Source organism: Buceros rhinoceros, unplaced genomic scaffold, assembly GCF_000710305.1.
Source record: "Buceros rhinoceros silvestris isolate BGI_N320 unplaced genomic scaffold, ASM71030v1 scaffold41245, whole genome shotgun sequence".
Taxonomy (NCBI): domain Eukaryota; kingdom Metazoa; phylum Chordata; class Aves; order Bucerotiformes; family Bucerotidae; genus Buceros; species Buceros rhinoceros.
Genome location: NW_010414186.1, coordinates 9,856 through 31,877, shown reverse-complemented (window position 1 = coordinate 31,877; position 22,022 = coordinate 9,856). Strand labels below are relative to the sequence as shown.

Here is a 22,022-nt window from a genome sequence, read left to right as displayed (position 1 = left end):
GTTTGGCCGGCGGACACGGCCGGTGCAGGGTGCGCTGGTGCGGGATGCAGCGTCCGCGTTTGCCGTGCTCACGCCCAGGGGAGAAGCTGGTCTTGCCTGTCATTGTACCAGTAAGGCCAATTCCGTATTGGTCCCCGTATTCATTGCAGTCTTTTGCCTGCTCTCTGCATTTTAAGGTTGCCAATGTTAAGTGTCTGCGTTAAATCATCTTATTTTTAAATTTTTTTTTTTTGGCAGTGAAATGGAAGGAGAGGTCAGCACACTGCAAAACAAAATCAGGAGAGGTTTTTCTAATAACTGCAGGTGTCTGAAGCATCTTGTTCGTTAATTACCATAAAAAGACCAGTTATGCCTTTGTACCTGAAAATTACCATTAGAATGATAAACCATTAGTATGGTGTGGCAGGAGCTTCCACTGAGGCTTCTCTAAAGTAACTGTGTACCTTCTTCATCTGTGAGAACTTGTTCAGTGTGTCAGTAAACCAGTAGTTACGACAAACATCCTGAAGACGCAAGAATAGAAAGGACTTAGGAAATCACCACTGTGGGAATGGCTGTTACGAGAACTGTGGCATACGGCCTTTCTCGCAGGCTGACCAAGCTCGACCTTAGAAGGCTTTTATTTTATTGTGACTGTTCGTTTGGGGTAACTATTTCAGAGGTCACTTTCTGTGGTAGTTAATGATCTTTTTAGTTTCAGTCTAAATTTATTCATAGCCAGTTAATAACTGTTCTTGTGCCTATGTTATTCTTTCTATAACACTCCTGCCTCACAGATCTGTTTCATAATGTGTTTGGAGTGAGTGCTTGTGTTTTCTTATTTTTTATTTTGTTAAATTAAACAAGGTACATTCTTCTGGTTTCTAATACCAATTTTCAGTTTCCTTGCTTATCATAGCTCTTCTGTGCATCTGTTCCAGTTTCAGTTCATCTTTCTTGAAGACTGCTGACCAAAATTTTATGATCCTAATTTCTTTTACTTAAAAATCTTTTAAAAGGTCCTTAAAAAAAAAAAAACTCTACAGGAAGCTGGTAGTCTTTGGGCAAAAACTATGATGTAGTTGAGAGTTCATACTAGCTGATCACAAAATATTAGATACAGAAGCGTTTTTGACAAGGCATTCTTCTACAGCAATATATCGGTAATATTCTTCAATAAAACGAGTGATCACAAATGGTTATGTGTTAAACTGGAGAAACGCAATAAGCAAGAGCATGCTGTATGGCTCTGTTTCTTCCCATTGATTTGTGTTTTAATGGCAGTTTAATGGATGTTCATCTTTAATTCTAGCTTTCAGCACATAAGGCTTCATCTTGGAGAGAGTGGCTTTCCTTTCTGGTGAAGCTTAAAGCGATACATGGGAGATAAAGTTGTTCACCACCTCTCAGAATTGAATTACTCTTTTCCTGCTTGCAGCTTTCCTTCTAAAATTGCAGTGTAGGAGCTGCATAATTTTAAATCCTCTCCTGTGATTAACTTTCACCTCATTCTTAGTAATAATCTTAGCTTGTTCTCAGAGTCTGTAGCTTGTATTTGTGCATTGAAAAGGCGCTGCAACTCCTCACGGACCAAAGATGCTTTCATGTGGTCAGTGTTTTTACTGGAATAAATCAGTTACTTTATATATTCTTTTAAAGAATGAGAAATTATGAAAATTCCCTTCCTAGGCGAACTGGGTTGTGTGTCGCATAATGAAGACAATGTGGGGAGGAAGCTGTGTGGGCTGAGCAGTTTTAGTCTTACCATAGATCGCAAATTACTCTTCTGGTGTGTGTACCAAACATCTATAGAATTTACAGATATTTAGTTACTTGTTTAATGTAACGTTTTCTTCCCAAATTTGGATGCTTAGCTATAAATAGCCTGACTTTTAAATATGTCAAACTCTGCAGCTCCAGCTGACCTAAATGGGATCTCTGCACATTCAGCACTCTTGAAGATCATGCTGCTTATTAGAGACCTAACTTCAAATGCCTCTGTGCATAAATATAAGAAGATAATAAGGCATTTGAATTACTGATGAGTGGTATTTTGACCATCTGTGTGTGGGTTTTTTGGTTTAATATCTACAAGATAACAGTACTTCTGTGTTTCAGAAAAAGTAATAGTTGCAATAAAGGGCTGTGAGAGGGTTGTATTTCAGGGTAATTTTATATTCCAGCAAGTGTTGAAATAGGATGACAGACAGGTGCCCTTTAACAAATTTAGCTTCGTGTAATTGACTTCATGGCACAGTTTAAGTAGTTTGAAAGAATAATAAACAACTTGTAATTTAATTTTAAATTATTTCATGTTTCTCATATTAAAATAACACTTATCATCCTTGTGTTTCTCTAAGCTATTGCAGATCACAAGCCTCCGGTAAAGTAATAAGTGGAGAGGAACATTTCTCAAGCAAAAAGTGCCTGGCTTGGTTTTATGAATATGCAGGTAATATGCAATGGATTCATATTTAAAACTAGAGGGGTTTGTTTAAAACAAATGAATACATCAAATATTATTTGCATTTTGCTTTTCTATGCTGATGTAGGCATAAAACTTATGTCCAAATTTGTTTCCTTAGAACATGCACTTGAATTAGTATAGCTTTCACTGGCGCCTTTTCAGAAATTGTTCTTTTTGTCTTCTTTACGCTTTATAACTCAGCGTGGCATTCTTTGAGATTAAATAACTGCTGTTGGACAGGACAGTGTTGAACCAGGTTTACTGAATGGCTCTACGTCATCTGAAATGGACAAGTAGAAATCAGGACATTGAGAAGCAGTTTAGAAATAAATTTTATTTTTCTAACAGGATCTTGTTTATAATCCAATTGGAAAGACAATAAAATAGTTCATGATTTAAGCCTCTTGGTTTTCTGTTTTACAGAACAAAATAATAGATGTTTATACTGTTTTTCCTATCTGAGAATCCGTCCTAACATTTTACGTATTCAAAATAACAAATGTTTGATTCAGAAGTGCTAGAAGCAGCCTCTTTCAAATAAAACAGAATTGTTATCTGAGTAATAGTTGCTTTCAGTGAATATGCAGTGTATTTTGCAGAATTTATTAGATTATTACTGCCATTTGTTTACCAATTATATGGTTAGAAGTTCAGGATCTGTGAACGTATTAATTTCTTGTCTAGTCACTGCTTGAAGTCCACCGTAACTGGTTGGTGATTAACACTCATTAATGGCCGGTTCTTAGTATGAAATGAGTTGATGATTTATCTGCCAGCAGTTGATTTGAGGATATTTATCAGAACTGACCTTTTCCTTGTAGTGTTTCCACAGTAATGAACTGATTCTAGTAATCTGCTCTCAAATTTAGGTTTGAGGCATGCTCTTTTGAAGTAAAGAGTCTTTTTGGAGGAAAATAGCATTTCTCAGTTAATTTTCTTCTGATAAATGTGTCTGCATGTACTTTTAACTTTTTTAAGGCCTACAAATTTTGGTTTTATTGTTGGATCAAGAACTCAGTGTAGGAGTTTATACTTTATTAGTCAATCAGTAATCAAAATATGCTGTATTTCTAGCATAAAATAGAATTCCAGTGAAGTTATACACCATAGGAAATTAAATGTTTCTATTAAAGGATAAAATGGGCCAAAACATGGACTCAAGTTTATACTTGTCGTTACCAATGAACCCTTGTACGTGTGATCTGAAGTGCCAGTTGCATTCAATTTTCCAGTAAAATTAGACACTCTCAATAGTTTTTATTGACCGTGTTGTTATCTCACAGTAAGTAGTTACTCAAAATGCATTATCCAATCTCTTAAAAAGAATTCTTCTTCCAGTAACAGCAGTGGGTGCAGATGAAGTAAAGACAGGTATCATCAAGGGGGAGGAAAAAAAAAGAAAGGACTGCTCTGTCTATGTATAAATAGGAAAATTTGCCAAAAAAAAGAGAATTGTTAAATGGCATGTTGTTTTGGAAGATAAAGTCTTTACCTTTTACATGAATTCACTGAAACATGTTAATCTAACAATCCGAGACACATCAAAATAGCATGTGAGCAGGCCTTCTAATATTTGGTTGCCCAATAGGAGATGTTTTTAGAACAGTCTTGGTAGAAATAACTGAAACCAGAGAGAGATTCAGAGAAACAAATAGTGTGTGACTTTACATGTTCTTTAAATATGCTATTTTGCTGCCTTTTGGAGGCTTGATTTGTGTTAAAATGGAAAAGTGACAGCATAACCCTAACAGTTATGGTCCTAATCGAGTTATTTTCATTGCAGTCATAAACCTTTTTTGGCTTTGTTCATGGCTAACATGCTTAGCATTTTTCTGATTTGTATCACTCTCCTCATATTACTCAGCATCATAAAACTATCCTTGCATTATTTGAAAGTGCATCCTCTTCTGTATGAGTGCTAACCCGTAACGTTAGCACCGTTGAAATAATAGCTCAGATGGAATTAATTTTTTTTTATTGCTGATAAAATAACTCTGAATAACATTATTGATAGAGTAACTTCAGCACTGAGCAGCAGTATCAAGGTTGTCTTAAAAACAATTGACTGCCACAGTTACTGGAGCTGAGCTATGTCAATGGGAAACTCGGTGGAGTCTGTTGAGAACTCACCTACGCAAAATAGCTTGTCTGCTGTGGTGGGGAGGCAGTGCACAACATAAGTTCTGGGTTCGGTTTGCTTTTAGTTCACAGTGTTCCTTCATACGTAACGTACACGTCTCCACATTGCAGTGGATGGAAGGGTTCTAACATAAAAGCTACCTCGCAGTGTAATTCAGTGTTTTTAAAGACAGCTGTATGAAATCTAGTCGAGTTATTGTTGAGTGTAACCCTTGTGAGTGGCGAACGTTGCTCAGATTTCCATCTGGTTTCTTTTTGGTTTTGAAGGTCCTGATGAAGTTGTGGGGCCTGAAGGAATGGAAAAGTTCTGTGAAGACATCGGTGTCGAGCCTGAAAATGTAGGTTTCTTGCATGATAATAATACCGTTTTAAAAGGGGCTATTGAATAAGATCAAGCTCTGTGTAAAACTCTTAATTCAGTAAGCAAAGAGATGTTTATCTTCCTGCTTTTAAGAGCTAAGATATTTCAGATAAATACATTAATTATTCGTGGCTGGTGCATGAGGTTTTTACTTGTTCTCTTATATTAATACTTTATTTTCAGAAATTGAAATTAAAGCAAAGGTTGCACGTAGCTGAATTATTAAATGGTAACAAATATAAAGTGCAAGCATGTACAACAATTACTAGAGTGTTTGAATGTTTAGCATTTTCCTCCTGAACATGTAGAAAACAGCCTTTTCTTACATGCTGATTTCTTTTTCTCCCCTTGTTTTTTTTTTTCTTTCCCCTCCAGATTATTATGTTAGTTTTAGCCTGGAAACTAGAGGCTGAAAGCATGGGATTTTTTACCAAGGAAGAATGGTTAAAAGGAATGACCTCATTACAGTAAGAATGTTTTTACATCCATAGCAGAATGTTTTAATTTTATTTTTGTACCTGTAGCTTAATTATTCTTGTCCTCAGTTTCTTGTGCATTGGCAGTAAGACAAAAAAACCTCTTGCATTTTTGAGCTGGTCTTGGTCAACAACTAGGAAGTAGCTACTGTTGGTCATCAAATTGTGAATCTGATATGTTCACTCAACTGATTAAGTTTTGTCTAGCCTGAATAATGCTGGTTTTGGTGGCTTCTTTCTCTTACAAAAGTGAGTTAAAATATCATTCCAGTTAGCAGACACAGATAAGTAGATGGGGAGACAGCCGTAAGCGTATCTCGGCACTAGTGTTCTAGGAAGTTTTTACTGATTTCTAAGCTTTATTATCAATGCAGTCCTCATGTACAATTTTGATTATTAATGTCACTTATTAAATGCAGGTCAGAAGTCAGTAGCACTTTTTCAGTTTATAAATAAACTTCTCACTCGTGTTCCCAAGCAGAGTGAGGTAGTGCTTTGCCTAAAGATCAGTTGTTTCTTTCATTAAACAGATCAGCTTTTTCGAGGCTTAGTTTAGTTGTCACTTTTTGTTTGTTGCTCATGAAACTACTTATGGTACATGAATGTTTTAAGGGTGCCACGTTATGCCACTGCCTTCAGTATTAAAAATGTCAGGGAGCTGCTGTTGCAGCTACAGCGTGGTGGGAAGAAGGGGCTGATTTGACCCTGGAGGTTGGCACAATTGCCCTGTCAGTTCTGGACTGGTTTGGGGAATCGTATTGGACAGATACTGTCTGGTTATTCGAGACTGGAGTAAGTGACTCTGGCCTGACTCTTGTGCAAATCTTAATTGATTTGGGATCAGGCTTCTGAGAGAAACCTGGAGAGTTTTGTGACTATCAGAAGCTCTTAAATTTAGTAAGAGCTGGAATGATTAAATTGCCTGAAATTCAGGACAACAGAGATTAAATACTAGGTGCTTAAATTTTTAGATGCAGTGAAAGGGTATAATTTGGTCATTTCTCTGAAGTACTTGATTTTTGTGCCCAAATGGAAGCTCCCCAGAGTTAGCCAGTCCAGCAGAGTGCAAGCACGAAGGTGTATGAAATCAGGCACTTCTGTAGGGCCAGTATTGTAGACTTTGTTTCTCGTAACCTGCTGTGATTAGGAATCTTCTGGCTCTTACAAACAAAGCTGGTCATGCTGTAGGCTAAGTGTATTTAAGACAGAGCATACAGTACTGCCATGCATTTTTATATAAACAGACTTGTGGTTGGAGCACCTGGCTAAGCGTAAATCAGTTAACCTGGACGTTTGCTTGTCCTGGGTGTCCTCTACTAGCAGTCTCCAGACTGAACAGCTGGATGAAGCAGAGACAGTCACGTAAAGGCATTAAAGATTTGGTGGCTTAAAAGGAGAATGTAAATCTGTAGACTGGAGCTGTTTGTGCTTACTGGAAAGGGACGACCATGTTATGGGACTCCATCTGGAATGGGAAACTCTAGTTGCTCTCGCAAGGTTTGAGAGAAGTTTTGAAGAAAAATTTTATGCTCTTAAAGCAATAGAGTATTATTCCAATTGCACAACATTTTTTGGTTTGTTTTAATTTTTGTGGGAAGAAATGAAATTAAAATGCATTACAAGCCCAGAGTGTATTCTGAGTCAGAGTTATATTACAGAATCCTTATTTCAAAATATGTGAAATGTCACATAAGGTAGTTGCATAAACAGGTTTGGATGGAGTTCAGCTTCATAGTAAAACACCTAAATGGTTTATATGCAGGAGTTGGATTTCTTAAACTCGTACTGCAATCTTTGGCCAGCACAGTGAATGTAGCAGAGCCTAGGGAGGTATTTACCTCGAGACCTAGTGACTGGTCACCTGAATTGCTCTCAGGTTGACAACTTAAAGTTTAGACACTTAAATCTAATCTGCCATTAGATGCCAACATTCAGTCGAATCTTGAAGTGACGTTCTTTTTTTGTGTGTGGTTTTGTGATATGCTGATAGGTTTGTTCTTTAGAGAGGAGGAGAAGAATAAATATGTGATAAGGTATACACTGTCAAAATGAAGATGGATCAAGTGCTAAGTAGCAGTTTATGAGACTTAAAACCCTTAAGCTGCCAAAGTGAGTTTTCTAGTATCTAGTGTTGGTAGAGTGAGTTCTGCCCTATGTATAGATGTGTATATGCATGCATACATATACATGAAAGCTGGATGTCTGAATCTAAATTGATCGCCTGAAGCTCTTTTAGTAGTCAGCAGAGAGAAACAAGTACCTCTACTGAACAATGTAGTTCAGCTGTTTTAAACGCTTCCTTAGGAAGAAATTAATATCTCTCAGTAAGTGACTGTTTATCTGCATTTACTTTAAAGCTGGTGGAGGGTGAATAACAGAGTCGAGCATTTAACTTCACATATCTGAGTTAAAGGAGAAGCATGCTCATGTTTGTCATTTGTAGGCCTTATAGACCTACAAAGAAAAGAAATCTAGTTGCAAAATGAAGGTGAAGGGAAAAGGATTACAATTCATGATTATATTAAACTCCACAGAGGTCGTCATTTGAACTAGGTAAATACAAATAATTTTGTGTGTAAGGAAGTGAGGCATAAGCAGCTCTATTGTCAGAGTACTATACTCTGGCTCTTTTTTCCTTTTTTTTTTTTACCTTAGAATTTGAATCAAATTTTACATTAAAGTTGATATTTTGAAAATGAGTGGCCAGGTAAAGGGGAAAGAGCCAAATTAGATTCCAACTGAGAAAGTCTGAAAAAATCAGAACTATTAGTAAAAACAAATTATTTGAGCAATTTTAATGGAGCTTACTATCAACTGCTTTTCTTCTTGCTTGTTATTGTTTTTCTGTTAATATTTGTAAGTCTAACACAAAGCATACTATAAATAACTTTTTTATGCCAGTATAGCATTCAATGTATACTGGAATCTAAACCCTTTCTGGTCTCCAGACCTGTAAATCAACTGACATGCTGAACCTGTAGCATTGTCAGGGCATGGAGGTGTCCCTTTGCACTGTTAAGCCATTACTTCCCTGGACCTCTGTATGTTCCAGTTATAACGTAGAACCTCAGTTACAGATGATCCCGTTTCAATGCTTGAAGAGAGTGGATAGACTAGAAGGATGTAGTTTCCTTTTGTCTCTCTGGAGCGCTGGATGATGGCAGGGGAACTAGATTAATAGACCTGCGGACTCCTTTATATCCTACCATTAAATGCTTTTGGTTTGATATTTGTGTACATCTTACTGATTTTACTTTTTCAAGAGAACAGCGTGTGAATAATTATGTCATATGAAACATTGGAATCTCTGAGTAGGAGTTAGTGAGTCATCACTCTGTCCGTGTTAGCTGTGCCTCAAATGAACTCTTCCTCAACAGAAATCAAAATAGGACTGCTCTGTGGTGCTAATTTAAGATTTGTTATAAATATGATGAGGGATGTGAAAAAAATGTAGTAAGCTAATGTCTAGTTTTGTTGATCTTGGGGTAACCTTATTTAATGTTCTCTTTCAGTACAGGCAGTTCAAGAAATCACAACTTTTTCTAGTCTCTGTACAGAGTCTGGTGTTAATCCACTTGTGCTAATTAGAAGGTTGTTCTGACTTAGAAAAGTCTTCCTAACAGTATTTTTAAGTGTGGGTGATCTCTGTCATCTTGCTTATGGTGCAGCCACACAAGCAGCTCTATCTCTATAATAAAGAGGAATTTGACAGCTCTTTAAGTTTTTCTTCACTAGTGAAGAAAATTGGTAGCCAAGTGTAGAAATACTTTAAGTGGCTTTAACAGATGCATGTCCCTGCATCAGGCTTCTGGTGTTTACGTGTGATCTGTTTGACTGTTTTTAAAGAGGTTGACAAGAGCTTGGGAGTCTTGAGGCTTAATAATTGCTTATTTTCCTACCAACTTTTTCAAGAGAATGACTTCTGCATTAAAATACTTATAACCAATAGTATAGTAGACAATAACAGGAATTTTTCCTTGTACTTAAATGTACTTAAATTTATGATACTTTGAACAAATTTAACAAAATTTAAATATACTGAAATTTATGTTTATCCATCGAATATAAATAATAGTCAAATTATATTTGGCAAAATGTGTGGTAAACTCACTTTGAGTAGTTTATATGTGTCATTAGTATACTAACAACATGCGCTGTAGTTAGGTGTTAAATAGGTAGCTTTGTCCTCAAATGTAGAGGACAATATTATTGCAGTGAAAGAAGAGATGAATATAAAACCAGATGCCTTTGTAGCATAGCATAATACTGTTTTAAGGATTAAATGATAGAATATGTAGACTAATTAGATGGCTGAACACAAAAAAAAGTAGTTTTATCTTTAGTTAAATTTACCAAACCTTAACAAGATCTCTTTTTAACTCGATGTATGGTTCGTTGCAAAATAATCAATTTGGGTCATCTGAATATGCAGCCTGATTAGCTAATAGTTATTTATTTAGCACTGATCTTGGCCGGGACTCAGCACTGCTTTAGGTAGATGCTGCTAGACGCAAGAAATAACAAAAGGCTCCATCAGCTGGAATTCCCCTTGTCGCAGCCTGAGAGGAGCGGGTAGCCAGAGAGAGACTGCACTCATAGGCTAGCAGACCTGAGGAGCAGGAACTATCGCTGCGGTCAGAGTACAGCATCTTGGCAGCCTGTGGTGGTACTCCTGAAGGGCCTTGCTTTGGGCTGCTGCGACAAGTCCGTAAGGAGCTCTTAAAGGCACAGATGTCTTTAGAGAGCCAGGCTGTCAGAGGGGGACGCATTACCAAAGGAAGGGGTTTTGTACATCTGCGTTTCTCAAAGTATTACTTCTGTCACGCAGGATACAGGGCAAGATGGAATTTTTTTTTTTTTAATCATGGCAGCTATCATTTGTAAAAATAAGATGTGATATAACAACTGTTCCTTTGAGTGAGTCTTACCTGGAGCATGAGCATGTGTGAATTACGTTCTCCTGTGCCCGTGTTGGTGAATCTAACCCATCTTCTATTTGGAAACAAAAGTCCTTGCTAAGTAAAACATGTGGTGATCTTCTTTTCTGTCAAAGGGTCATTTTTGCCAAAGGATTATCCTGTCAACTCACAGACCTGTACGTTATTGTACAGCCTCTGAGTTTTTCAGTTGAATAGCTACTGACTAATCCAGGTGATAGGTTTACCAGTGCGTGCGTTTTTCAGTCATAAAACAAGTGTAGTATGTTCTGCAGAGTCCCCGCTCAATCCTGCCGCTGGTAAATACGTAGTCTTGAAGAGTTTGGGTTTTTCCAAAGAGGTGAGGCATACAGCCTTTATTTACAGCTGGATTTTACTACCTTAATGCACACTGAATACTGTGTGCTCCAACCTTTAATAGTGATTAAAATAGTGATAGTGCTGGGTATGAATACAAATTGCAGAGTATGGCATAAAATGTCTCTTTGAGGAGTAAAGCAGAGATTTAGTATTATGATGCTGATACATTTTTTAAAAGTTCGCCTTCAGAAGCCAGGCATTCATCATTTCAGTAAGCTGCAAATGTTGAGCACGTTCAACGTTCTTTAAGTCACTTTCATAGTATTACACCTGTGCATCTGATGATTACATTTTGCTGATTATATTTTTTTATGTTTGCTGGCATTTTTTTCATTGTCCAAATGTTTTTTTTGCACTTCTAATGTCATTTGTTTTTCTTTATTTTAAGGTGTGACTGTACAGAAAAATTACAGAGTAAATTTGACTTCTTGCGGTCACAATTGAATGACATTTCATCCTTTAAGAATATCTACAGATATGCCTTTGATTTTGCAAGGGTAAGACTATAAGATTGTTAGAGAAGTTCTGATTTTAGTTACTCAATGAGCTTGTACTTAAGTGGTTTTTTGTGGTTTCTTTATTCAACCTTAGGATAAAGACCAGCGAAGTCTTGATATTGATACAGCAAAATCCATGTTAGCTCTTCTGCTTGGAAGAACTTGGCCACTGTTTTCAGTATTTTATCAATACCTAGAGGTACAAGTTTCCTTGACTTTCTGAGTGATGGCATAGCAGTTGAGCTGTTCTGTGAAAAGATGTCAGGGTTTGTGGTGTTCTGCTCAAGAATGTGTCCATACTGTTCCTCTTCCCTTGATCGATGTGTTTCTGAATCAGTGATGTCCTTGTATGCGTCACAGATCCCTTTCTCCCTTCCTGTGTCCCAGCCTCCTTCTCTTATCAAAAGCAACTTAAATTCCATCTTAATTAGGCTATAATGGTAAATATAAAATTAAATAATAGAGCCCCAGGAGTCTCTTCCACTGCATCTGTATGGAATTTCAAGTTTGTGTTGGTCAGAGACAGTGTGTAAATACCTTGAGCTCTGGCTGCCTCTGGACTATTTTGGTCAGCTCAGCAGCAAGTAACTTGGTCAGTAATGTGGATGTGTAGAGGTGTGGAGCATCCTAGGCTTGAAACTATTCCCTGACTTTAAATCAGTACTGATATTGCAAAGTAGCTATTGTTGTGATCGCATTGTACCCTGGGGAGGAGGAGGAGATTATTTCCAGAACGAACGATTACAATATATTTGAACTAGCTGTGCCTCACTTTAGGGTGAGACGAACATTTACCAGTTTTTGAAGCTTAAGAGTGGTGAATTCATGCTGCCCTGGTATTTCGATTTTGCTCTGATCTTTCAAGAAGCCATTTTATGCAGTTTCAGAACTGTGAAATGTGTACATGAGTAGTATTTCGAAAAATGAAGAACCAACAAAATAGTAACCGTTGTTACACATTGAACTGTTTAAGAACTGATCAAAGGTAAAATGAGAGAAATGAGATCCATCCTTACCAAATGCAAGTTGACATTTTAATGTTTTGAAATTATTTTCCCCAGCAATCGAAGTACAGAGTTATGAACAAGGATCAGTGGTACAACGTGCTAGAGTTCAGCAGAACTGTCCATGCAGATCTTAGCAACTATGATGAAGATGGTGCATGTAAGTATTCATTTTGCTTATTCCACTGTTATTTCAGTTTTTCCAATTTGCATAGAACGGATTTCTGTAACAGAAATGGTACTGAAAGGTATAAAGTATTTCTTCAACAATGCGTAGAAAAACTGTCCTTACAACAATCCCTCTTGAAACTGCAGTTCTTAATTGTAGTAGCAAGGCAGGGGTATAATGGTGTGCTTGAGCCAGCTTATAGTCAGTTGAGGATCTAGTGAAGCTGCTTGCTACATGAAACTGCAAACAGAATTATAAACAGCAAACTCTCTCATAATAAACTCTAGTTTAACTGTAAAGTAGCTGGTACGTGGGGCTGAACGCTGCACCTGGCAGTCATACTAGGATTGAGTTGCTTTGGGTATCCCGGTTTGGTCTGTTTAAATTATGTGTAATTTTAAAAGCTCTAAGAAGAAGGAATTAGTTCTGCCAATTTACAATATAACCTTATTTTTATGTTTTCTGTTCAGTTCAGTGCACCTGTCGGATGTCAGAAACACTTTTTTCCATGATTCTGTGTAGTGTTATTGGATTGGATTGAAACGATTGTAGTCATTTTTGAGTCTTAATCAGTATTTGACCATAGGATTGACATGTACACTACCTAGACCAATAGTTTTAACCTTTAAGAGATGTTTGAAAGGCGTTGGCAAATATAACTCTCAGGTTTCATCCATTTGCAGGGCCTGTACTTCTGGATGAATTTGTTGAATGGCAAAAAGTTCGTCAAGCGTCATAGCAAGAATTCAAAAGAAAATGCAAAAGGTTTTTTTTTGGTGCCCGCCTGTACACAAACTAATGAGAAAGACAAAGGATTGAATTTTCATTCTTAAGAAAGACTTTACAGTAATTTTTTTCCTTTTTTAAGGAAATTTTCTTGTTACATGTGATATGGGCATTGAACCACACCGGAGACTGAAAGTTGGAGTTCTTGTTTTGAGTCTTATGTTTATAGCATTTATTTCAGAACAATAAAGATTCAGATTTGTGACAAAGGCCTAAAGTGAAGAATGTCCCTTGAATGTGAGTGTGGTGTCTATTTTTAAAACCAAATCTTTAAGATTATCCTTCTCAGAAGTGCCCTTTGCCTTGAATTTTTGAAGACCTTAAAAAATGCTTAACTGGCACTGTTGCTTGCTGATGGTATGATTGTCTTGTGTGACAGACATTAGAAAGCATGACTGACTTTTGCAGCCCTTGGTGGGAATGTGCTGATTTTTTGTAAGTATTGGTCATGTGTTGTGCCACAGTTTTCAGCTCCATATGGAGATAAAAGGCCTTAAACTCCTTGGTTTTTTTCCTTTTTTGGTCAGGACCACCCAGTGGCATGGCATTAATGACAGGCCCTTTTAAAGCCGCAAGGTGGAGCGTATGGCTCTATATGCAGGATGGCTGAAAACTAGTTGCCTCTACTTCAGATGGGGAACAGAAATACTCTTTGTGACAGTAAGGCAGCTTAAAATTTTTACTACAGTTTAGGCTTTGGATTGCTTTGTATAAAAAGTGCAATTTATATTTTAAAAGGGAAAGCTGGAAAGACTTGGTTTCAAGCTTTGCTTCTTACATGTTTTAGACCGGAAGCATTCACAACACGACTTTTTTTTTTATCTCCCAGGATGCATTTCATAATGGAAGGCAAGAAGAGACTATTAAATCACCTGCCTTTCGACCTGTATATAAGTGGCTATTAATTTTTATCCTGTTACTCTATGTATTGAGTCCAGTAATTACTCTTTAGGCACTCAGCGTTCATGACAACCTTTAAATGCAGTAGAAGTTTGTCCTGCCTGCCCAGGAGGCCCAATGCCACCCTTGAGAAGAAAAGGCATTTTAATAAGTAAATGTGAGAAACCAAAACAGAATGAAAGAATGAAGCATTTGTAACTTCTGCTTTATTGTATAAATACATGATGTAGACTGTGATAGTGCCATGAGACTCAGTCAGTGATCGAGGCCTCATTGTGCCAAATGCTTCAACAGCTTGAAGTAAGAACAGACAATGTAAGCTAGGCATGACTTGAAGATCTTTGCCTCAGGGAAATGACTTCTGTTTTGCACATCCTGTATTCAGACTAACAAGGATGAATTTTCCTATGCCTAAGGAAAGCTTTATTTCCAAAATGAATTTTTTTTTTTTTTTTTTTTTTTTTTTTTTTTTTTTTTACAAGGGCAAGGAAAAAAAAGGTGTGAAGAGAAGTAAGAAGTGGGACAAACTATTAGTGTGTGTCTGTGCTATTGTTCTGCTAGAGAAGACCACTCTTGCAGCTTCCCCTCCAGACCTTCTTGCTGTGGGCTGCAGGAAGCAGTGCAGTGGTGATCCTCAGGCTGTTCTGCAAGTCGCCTGATAATGCAGTTCCACCGCAGAAGCTTGGTTCTGCCCAACTGGGGGAAAAAAGTGCTGGGGGGAAAGAAACCCGTTGAACAACAGCTGAGATAACTTGGAGAATCTCTGCTTGTACAGTGGCTAGTGTCTTTGTGCATGCAAACACAGGGGCTACAGCTGTTCTAAATATTTTTCTGCTTTTAAGGGAAGTACGTAATTTTAGACCTTGTGCAGGCTACAGCAGTTCACTTCAATGTGTTGTCCATTTGCATTGCTGGTAATTCTGATTTCACTCATTACAGAGTGCCTTTCATTTGGAAATTGCCCTACCCCACAGAAAGTTAGTGCCAGAATGAGATTAACTTCAAGCGTCCTGAGATCTGCTGGTAGCATAAGGTCCGAAGATGCACGGATAAACAAACATGCACCAATTAACTTACATCAAGGGAAGTACTGCTGTATACTAAATCTCTGCAGGGGCACTGATTCTGAAATGACTTCCTCAAATTCGCTGCAATGCCTCTGCTTGTGTAGTATGTTTAGTCCTCATTATGCCTGGGAAATTCCCTTTCCAGTTTTGAAATACCGGTTAGATGAATATTTTATAGTGTGATTGGAAAAAAACCAAAACATCTTTTTTAGGTAACTGTGAACCGTTGTGAATTCAATTTAAACCAGTTGGTCCTAGGGGATGGTATTAGAGTCTTACGGTAGGAGTGATGCATCTACCAATCCAAGGTCAAGTACTTACCGTTAAGGTGTAAGATACTATGTGATGTATCATTTGTATCTCCGTTAAGGTTTTATCAGTATTCCTATAATAAGTCCATGGTCAGGGATTTATACTTTGGTTGTGTGTGTGATTGAAAATCATCAGTTACTGTAGAACTTTGACTGGGAATGAATGTATTTAAACTACTTAAAATCAATATAGTTTTTTCAAATTTGAATAAAATAGTATTTTAAGTTATGTTTTTGTGCTCAAAACTGCAACCAGATTTATTGTTTAAATGTGAACTAATGGCTTGTACAGTTTCATTGTGAGCTGATCGCTTTTCTTAGCTGTCACTTATTAAATCACCTTACAGCTTACTGTGGATAAGTGCCAAAAGCTGTTTGTTTATTTTGGTTTTTTAACTTTGTGCTTGTCCATAAGCCAAAATTGAGTTCAGCTAAATGCTTTCTTTAGTCTTTGAACCTTAATTTTGCTTTGCTCAGGTGCATTTCAGTCTATTGGATTAAAAATAAAAGTGACAGCTTACTTTTCAGTATTCTGGAGTGCGAGTTCACAGGTGAAATATGCTGCCACAGTTACAAGAAATAATAAAATTGAAGGTGAAATGTCTTCCAAAACTAAATCATAGCGGTGTCTATCTTATGTTCTAAATGTCACTTTAATCTCACTTTAGTTTCTTGATATTAATTCTTCCTAACATAACTACTTTTTCCTAGTTCTCTTAGACGACTAGTGGTTTTGTGTTTTTTAAATCTGAAAACACCCACCTGTTCATGGAAAAAGCCATACTGGTAGATTGGAATGTAATATTTCTCCTGTGTAAAAATGTGATCTTGAATTAAACAGTCATGTATGTTTACCTACATCTTTAACTGTATATGTAGTTTTAATCCAATTTGTCTTTATTGTTGAAATGTCTTAATTCTTTACTGATGGCTGTGATTTCACATTTCTATATAGCAGAATTTGACTTTTGCATTTGAGCTTACTGTGGATGCAAGCTTGGTACCAATCATGGGTGGCCCGAAAGAGGGCACTGTCGTCTACATTTCCATTGATAAGGTTTTTTCATGTCTCTCAAAAGCATTGAGCTGATATATTGATACTGACTGCACAGAAATGGCAAAAGGGACCATAAGTTTTTTGTTTCTGATGTTTTGTTTATTTTTTAAGGCAGTGAACATTTCTTTCAATGCGATATGTACAAACTTGTACAGGTTTAGCTTTGTTAAGTATGATGAATAAAATGGTATGTAATAGGGCAGAAAATTTTTTTTTGTCATGCTCCCTCTTTTAACTTTTTCATTTGTGTATGTATACACTGAGAAACTTAATTCTAGCAAGCTGGGTCAGTCTAATTTCTAATTTAACCTTACTGAATAATTTCTTCGCTCCTGTGTGCACACGTAGGTAATAGAGCTTGATCTCAACTGGCAGCAACAGCAAACATTATTCTTGATTATATCCGATGTTATCAGGTACTGGTAGACCATGATGATCCTGGTAATGAGCTTCATGAATCATTCATTGGATGAACACTGTTCCAGCAGCCTATTGCAATGCACGTGAATGAAAAGAGCTTTCCTCTCGTCCCTGGCTGCCTGCTTGCTCTGCCCCCCCACCTCCATCTCTTGGGTCAATTTTAGGGAAGGACTCGGTGCTCTCTAGTGTACAGTTCTGTAAGTTCTGTCAGAGCGCATGACAAAAAGGATCAAAGCCAGCATCTCATCGTATGTTTGAGTTAGTGACGCTGTTTTCATTGCAGCTACAGCTTGTTCGACCCTTGACATGTTCTAGTTGTAGAGGTTCCGTGCCATGCCTACCTCAGGATAGTCTTCACTCCCAAAGATCACCAGTCTCTCTCACGCCTAAGGCAGTGCCCCTTGGTTGTCTCCACAGTTCCGCTTTAGCTTCTTTTGATAACCAAGTTCCAGATGCCTCCCCGAGTCCGTAGGATGTTTAGAGGTACGCAAACTGGGCATCTCATATCTTTATCTACAGGCGGTGGCAACAGTTCTCATTCTTCTCTTTACTGTTGTCTTCTTGTACTACTGTTCTGGATTTCGGTCTCTGTGGGACAGGACGTGTCAAAGACTGAGTATGTACTGCAAAATGATGTTGCCTCTTTATCTTTAAACCACTGCCAGGCTTGTCTCCAAAATTAAATTAGTTCTCAGATTTGTATGTCACTTCATCCAGACTCTAAAACTTTTTAATCTTGCTCCTAGTGGTTGTTTTTTTTTTTTTTTTTCGCTAATCAAGAGTATGACATTCCCTGTATATTCCCTTAGCTTTTTTTTTCCCCTCAGTAGTAACTGCCCAGATAACCATGACAGAAGATGTAAGTTGTATAGGCCTTACAGCGGACAGATTTTTATCTTAGTGAGCCAAGTACTATTTCTTAATTCAGGTTGGTTCCATCATGCTTCTACTGAATGACTTGCTGCTTGATAAGTAAAATGTTACAGTTGTGCCCTGTTCCTCTAGAAACTATGCCTATTGATAAAAATGTTTTAAACACATAAAATGTTTCAGTTTTTTATTCTCTACTTTTGACAATTTAAGAAAAATCACTCCATGTTTCAGGGATTTTGTTCACATATGTATTTTTATCAGTTCAGTAGTGAATTATTGCTTATTATAAAATGTAGTTTCAGCTGATATAAATTCTAGCTAATATATAATTTCGTATTTTCCTTATTGTTTTCAGAATTACTTAATTTTCACTGTTTCTTTGACAGAGAATTAAAGGACTAGATTGTAGTATTGCCAGCTAGTTTAAATTTTTTCTAATAGTAGCACTGAGGGAATTTCTTTTATTTTTCAAATACTAGAATATTTCAGGAAGGTATACTGTGCCTATTGTAGTAATTTAAATTACAATAAAATGAAATGGTAGATGTGACTTGTAGCCTGCTAACTATTACAGGCTTATTGTGAAATTATTTTTTGCGTTCAAAATCTGTTTAAATGAGTTTTTCTAATGAAAGAGGAAATACTATCCTATCATGTAATGCCTCTCAATAATTCAAACTTACAAAGAAATACGATACTCTCTAACAGCTGGTATTAATCCTCATCTAGCTGCTCAACATACTTAAATTGAAACATGGAAAAAAGTGTTAGGACACCTGAGTGAATGATTCGGAACACATCTGAAATAAATCATTGTTAGCCCATGAGAACCAAAGTCACTGTAATAGTTTGAAGTTTACAGCAGCAGGAGGAGGAACATCAGTGTATAAAAGGAAGATCCTCAGTATACCTGGCACTTGCTTCCTTCCGAATTACACTTTGTGGGGTAGCTTGAGGTATTGGTTCTACTTGTCTTCTGTACTTGCAAAGTAAACAGTTTATTCTCTTGGGTGTTTTGAGGTTGTTTTTTGGGGGGTTTTCTGAGTAATATGAAGTTGAGTAGTTATACAAAGCAAAGACCAGTGCTGGTGTTCTGCCTGTTCCATGAAACTGACACGGGAAAGAATAATTCCCTTTGTTTCTGTGTTTATTTGTTTAACCAGGGGAGTGTTCTGTCCCTGTTTCAGACTTGCAGTCTATGCATGTGAACATGCACATTTTTATCTATAAAAATAAATATATAAATAGTTTCAATCTGGTGTTGAACCTGGTGGAAACTGCCCAGAAGGTTTGAAGGTGGAAGGAGAATTAGAAAGGAGGTTCAGTTCTCCTCAGCTCTCCTGTAGCGTATGTACACCTCTGGGCCAGCGGAGGTGCCTGGCCACCTTTCTGTCCTTTGCAGATCTCCATCAGTTGTGTTTTTTCTGCGTTTGAATGGTTCTGTCCTAGGAGCCAGTTTAAAGTTTTGATAGCGAAACACTGTTCCTTTCCTCAATCTTCTGTAGGCTTATTCAAGACCCACTGACTTTAATAATATCTTTTGGGTTTGGGTTTTTGGTTGTTCTTTTTTTTTCCACTGCTCTGATGATTACTAGGTTACAGAGTGAATACTCTGCTGTGGAAAAATGTGCTTGTAGCATGGAGATGCCAAACCTAACTGTTCACAGGAAGACAATAATTATTACTGACACTTTAGGGAACCACGGGGGTATTTATGTGCCAAGACCTACCCTTTGCCAGTGTTTTGTTTTCGGTTGGTTTTTTCGTTGTTTATGGAACTGATTTTAGGTCATGTATTAAATCAGTCAAGGATATTGCTGTGCCTGTGCTGTACAACTGAAGTTCATACAATGTACAATTCTTAAATGCTTGTGATTTTAACAGTGTAGGGTGTTAGAGTTTGCAGAGCTTCTTCATGTGTTTTTGCAACATAGTGAGCATGATGCTCAGTGGAAAATCACTGGTTTCTGAAGTCGTGGGGCAGCATATTAAGTGTCAGTAGCTATTGGTAGCGAATAAGCTTCAAAACACAGTTTTATTTGCTATTTTATTTTTTTAATGCTCATTTTCATTTCCTAGAGGATCACCATTCATCAGGACTGCACTCATACTCTTTGTTATTAAACAAGGTCTATAATTTTTCTATTAATTTGAGAGTTTGGGAGGGCCAGCTAGAGTACTAACATGTAAGGCTTCGATTTCATTGTGCGAGGTTCTGGGTGGTTAATAAAACTTTTTTCCTAACCTAATGACATTTCTGGCCTCCAAACGAATACTGTGCTGATGCTTTGCATAGTGCTTGTCTTTTCACTAGAACAATCCTGCAAACATCGTATTAAATATTTTTCCATTGAAGCACAACACCTATAGTTGCTCAATATTCCTTAAAAAAGTAATTAAACCAGGAACTGATTTTCTGGTATTAATGTTACCAATGCAAGACAGAAAATCGCCTCATTCCCGTTAATTACTTTGTTTATATGTTTCTTAAATGTTTTGGCCTCCTTTACCTCAAAGATTTGATTTGTGTTAGCATAGTTTGAGTTCACCAGTGATGGTTCTGGTCAAGTTGTATGATTATTGTGGTTAAATTTTGCCCTTTGGAAGTAAGTAATGGGGCCCCAGTTCTCCAAAGAAGCGTAAGATTTTATCCTTACAGAACTTAGGTTCCTAATGATTGGCAAGGAATTAGTTTTAGGGACTTCTTGCTTTGATTTTATAATGGTTCATCCCTGAGTTTTCTGCCACCCCTGAAATACAGTGGCTGCCTTAACTACAACAGAAGCAGTAAATACTAATTGCTGAGATCCTCCTGTGTTGAATTACCAGGTGGAACACAGAGGAAGCGCTCGTGTTTAGGTTGGATTGCTGGCCAGGTTTACGTGTACGTCACTTGGGCTCTGTTTGAAGCAGCTGTGAAGTTGGCTGTGTTTCTCTTACGTTTTTTGTTATATAGCAGCGTGAAATAAAGATTGCCACACTACGTTATGCAACAGCTTCATAGATGTAGAAATGGTGGTGCATAGTAAGGCACAGGAAAAGAGAAGGAGGTGTCAGGCAGTGCCTGAGGTGCTTAGCTGTTGGCTGTTGTCATGCAAACAGAACTACCTGGTCTGAATTTTCAGGTTTTGGATGTTTCCTTACGCAGATGCCTAACATGCTACAGAGATGGCCGGTTTGTAAGGAGGTTTGAATAGCCAAAAATGTTGGCTCTTTTCCTTTGCAATGTAACCGCTTGATAGTGTTGTGGTGGCTGCTAGGAGGAGGAAACCATGTAATTGCTAAACGTTTCCCGACTGTAAGAGGAGTCCTATGTTTCCTGTGGCCTTTATTCCTCTCCTGCACATTTGCTAGAGAAGTCATGCTGGACATCAAGAGCAGACGCACTATGGCTGTCCCCAGCCACATGTGTCCCCCCAGCAACAATCAGCTTCGGACACTTTTCATCTGGAGTAAGGCATTGGTAAGTAATGCTCCCAGCAGAACTTTCCAGAACACCTATGTGTTACGGAAATGTGACACACCAATGCTTGGGAGCTAATCTGAAAGGAAAAACATTACGACAGCCATTTCAAACCTAAACAAAGCAGAGCTAGGTTTAACCAGCCTTAATAGATTTAATCTGTGGGCTGGAAATTGCCTTTTGCAGTTCAGAAAGCCCCGAGTTGCTTTGGTTTTGCTGAGTTAGCTCTGTGGGGTTTCAACGGGAAATATTTCCATGCAATATACAATACATTTTGTAAACAAGGAAGTGATCGTGGTTTTACATAACAACGTAGTGCCAGTAAAACATGGCTGGGAATGGATAATTTCTGGACATAAAAACCTATCTTTCCTTGTCAGAGGATGGCTTACGTGATTGCTGTATTTAACGTCGCTAATGTGGTTTTAGAAGGACTTTTTACATCGCAGCATTGAGGTGAATTTTGCAAGCGCTCATCAGTGTGAACAAGTGTTGCACAGGTGTGTCCCTTGAAATCAATGAGTCGATGGTTGATGTCCCACCAACACAGAGGTGAGCAACTGATACCGACTGAAATTTTGGAGCAGCAGTATATAAATGGACATAGAAATTCCCTCGTAACTATTTTTCTAGAATCACAGAACACCAGGTTGGAAGGGACCTCAAGGGTCATCTGGTCCCCGTTTCTCACCAAAGGAAGAATACTCTTCCGCTCTTCAATTGCTGATGGCAAAGCAGGCGCTGTTGTGCACTGCG

At 37.7% G+C, this 22,022-nt stretch overlaps 1 protein-coding gene across 1 annotated transcript; it reads left to right on the top strand.

Moving 5' to 3' along the window:
• Window positions 1-2,339: 2,339 nt before the first annotated feature.
• DCUN1D5 (DCN1, defective in cullin neddylation 1, domain containing 5) lies at window positions 2,340-13,387 on the top strand (the record flags this gene model as incomplete). Its single annotated transcript, XM_010137005.1, has 7 exons — window positions 2,340-2,431; window positions 4,853-4,923; window positions 5,322-5,413; window positions 11,108-11,216; window positions 11,311-11,415; window positions 12,278-12,380; window positions 13,073-13,387. Coding segments are annotated over 7 exons (628 nt in total), but the record flags the coding sequence as incomplete, so codon positions are not given.
• Between the last annotated feature and the right edge of the window lie 8,635 nt (window positions 13,388-22,022).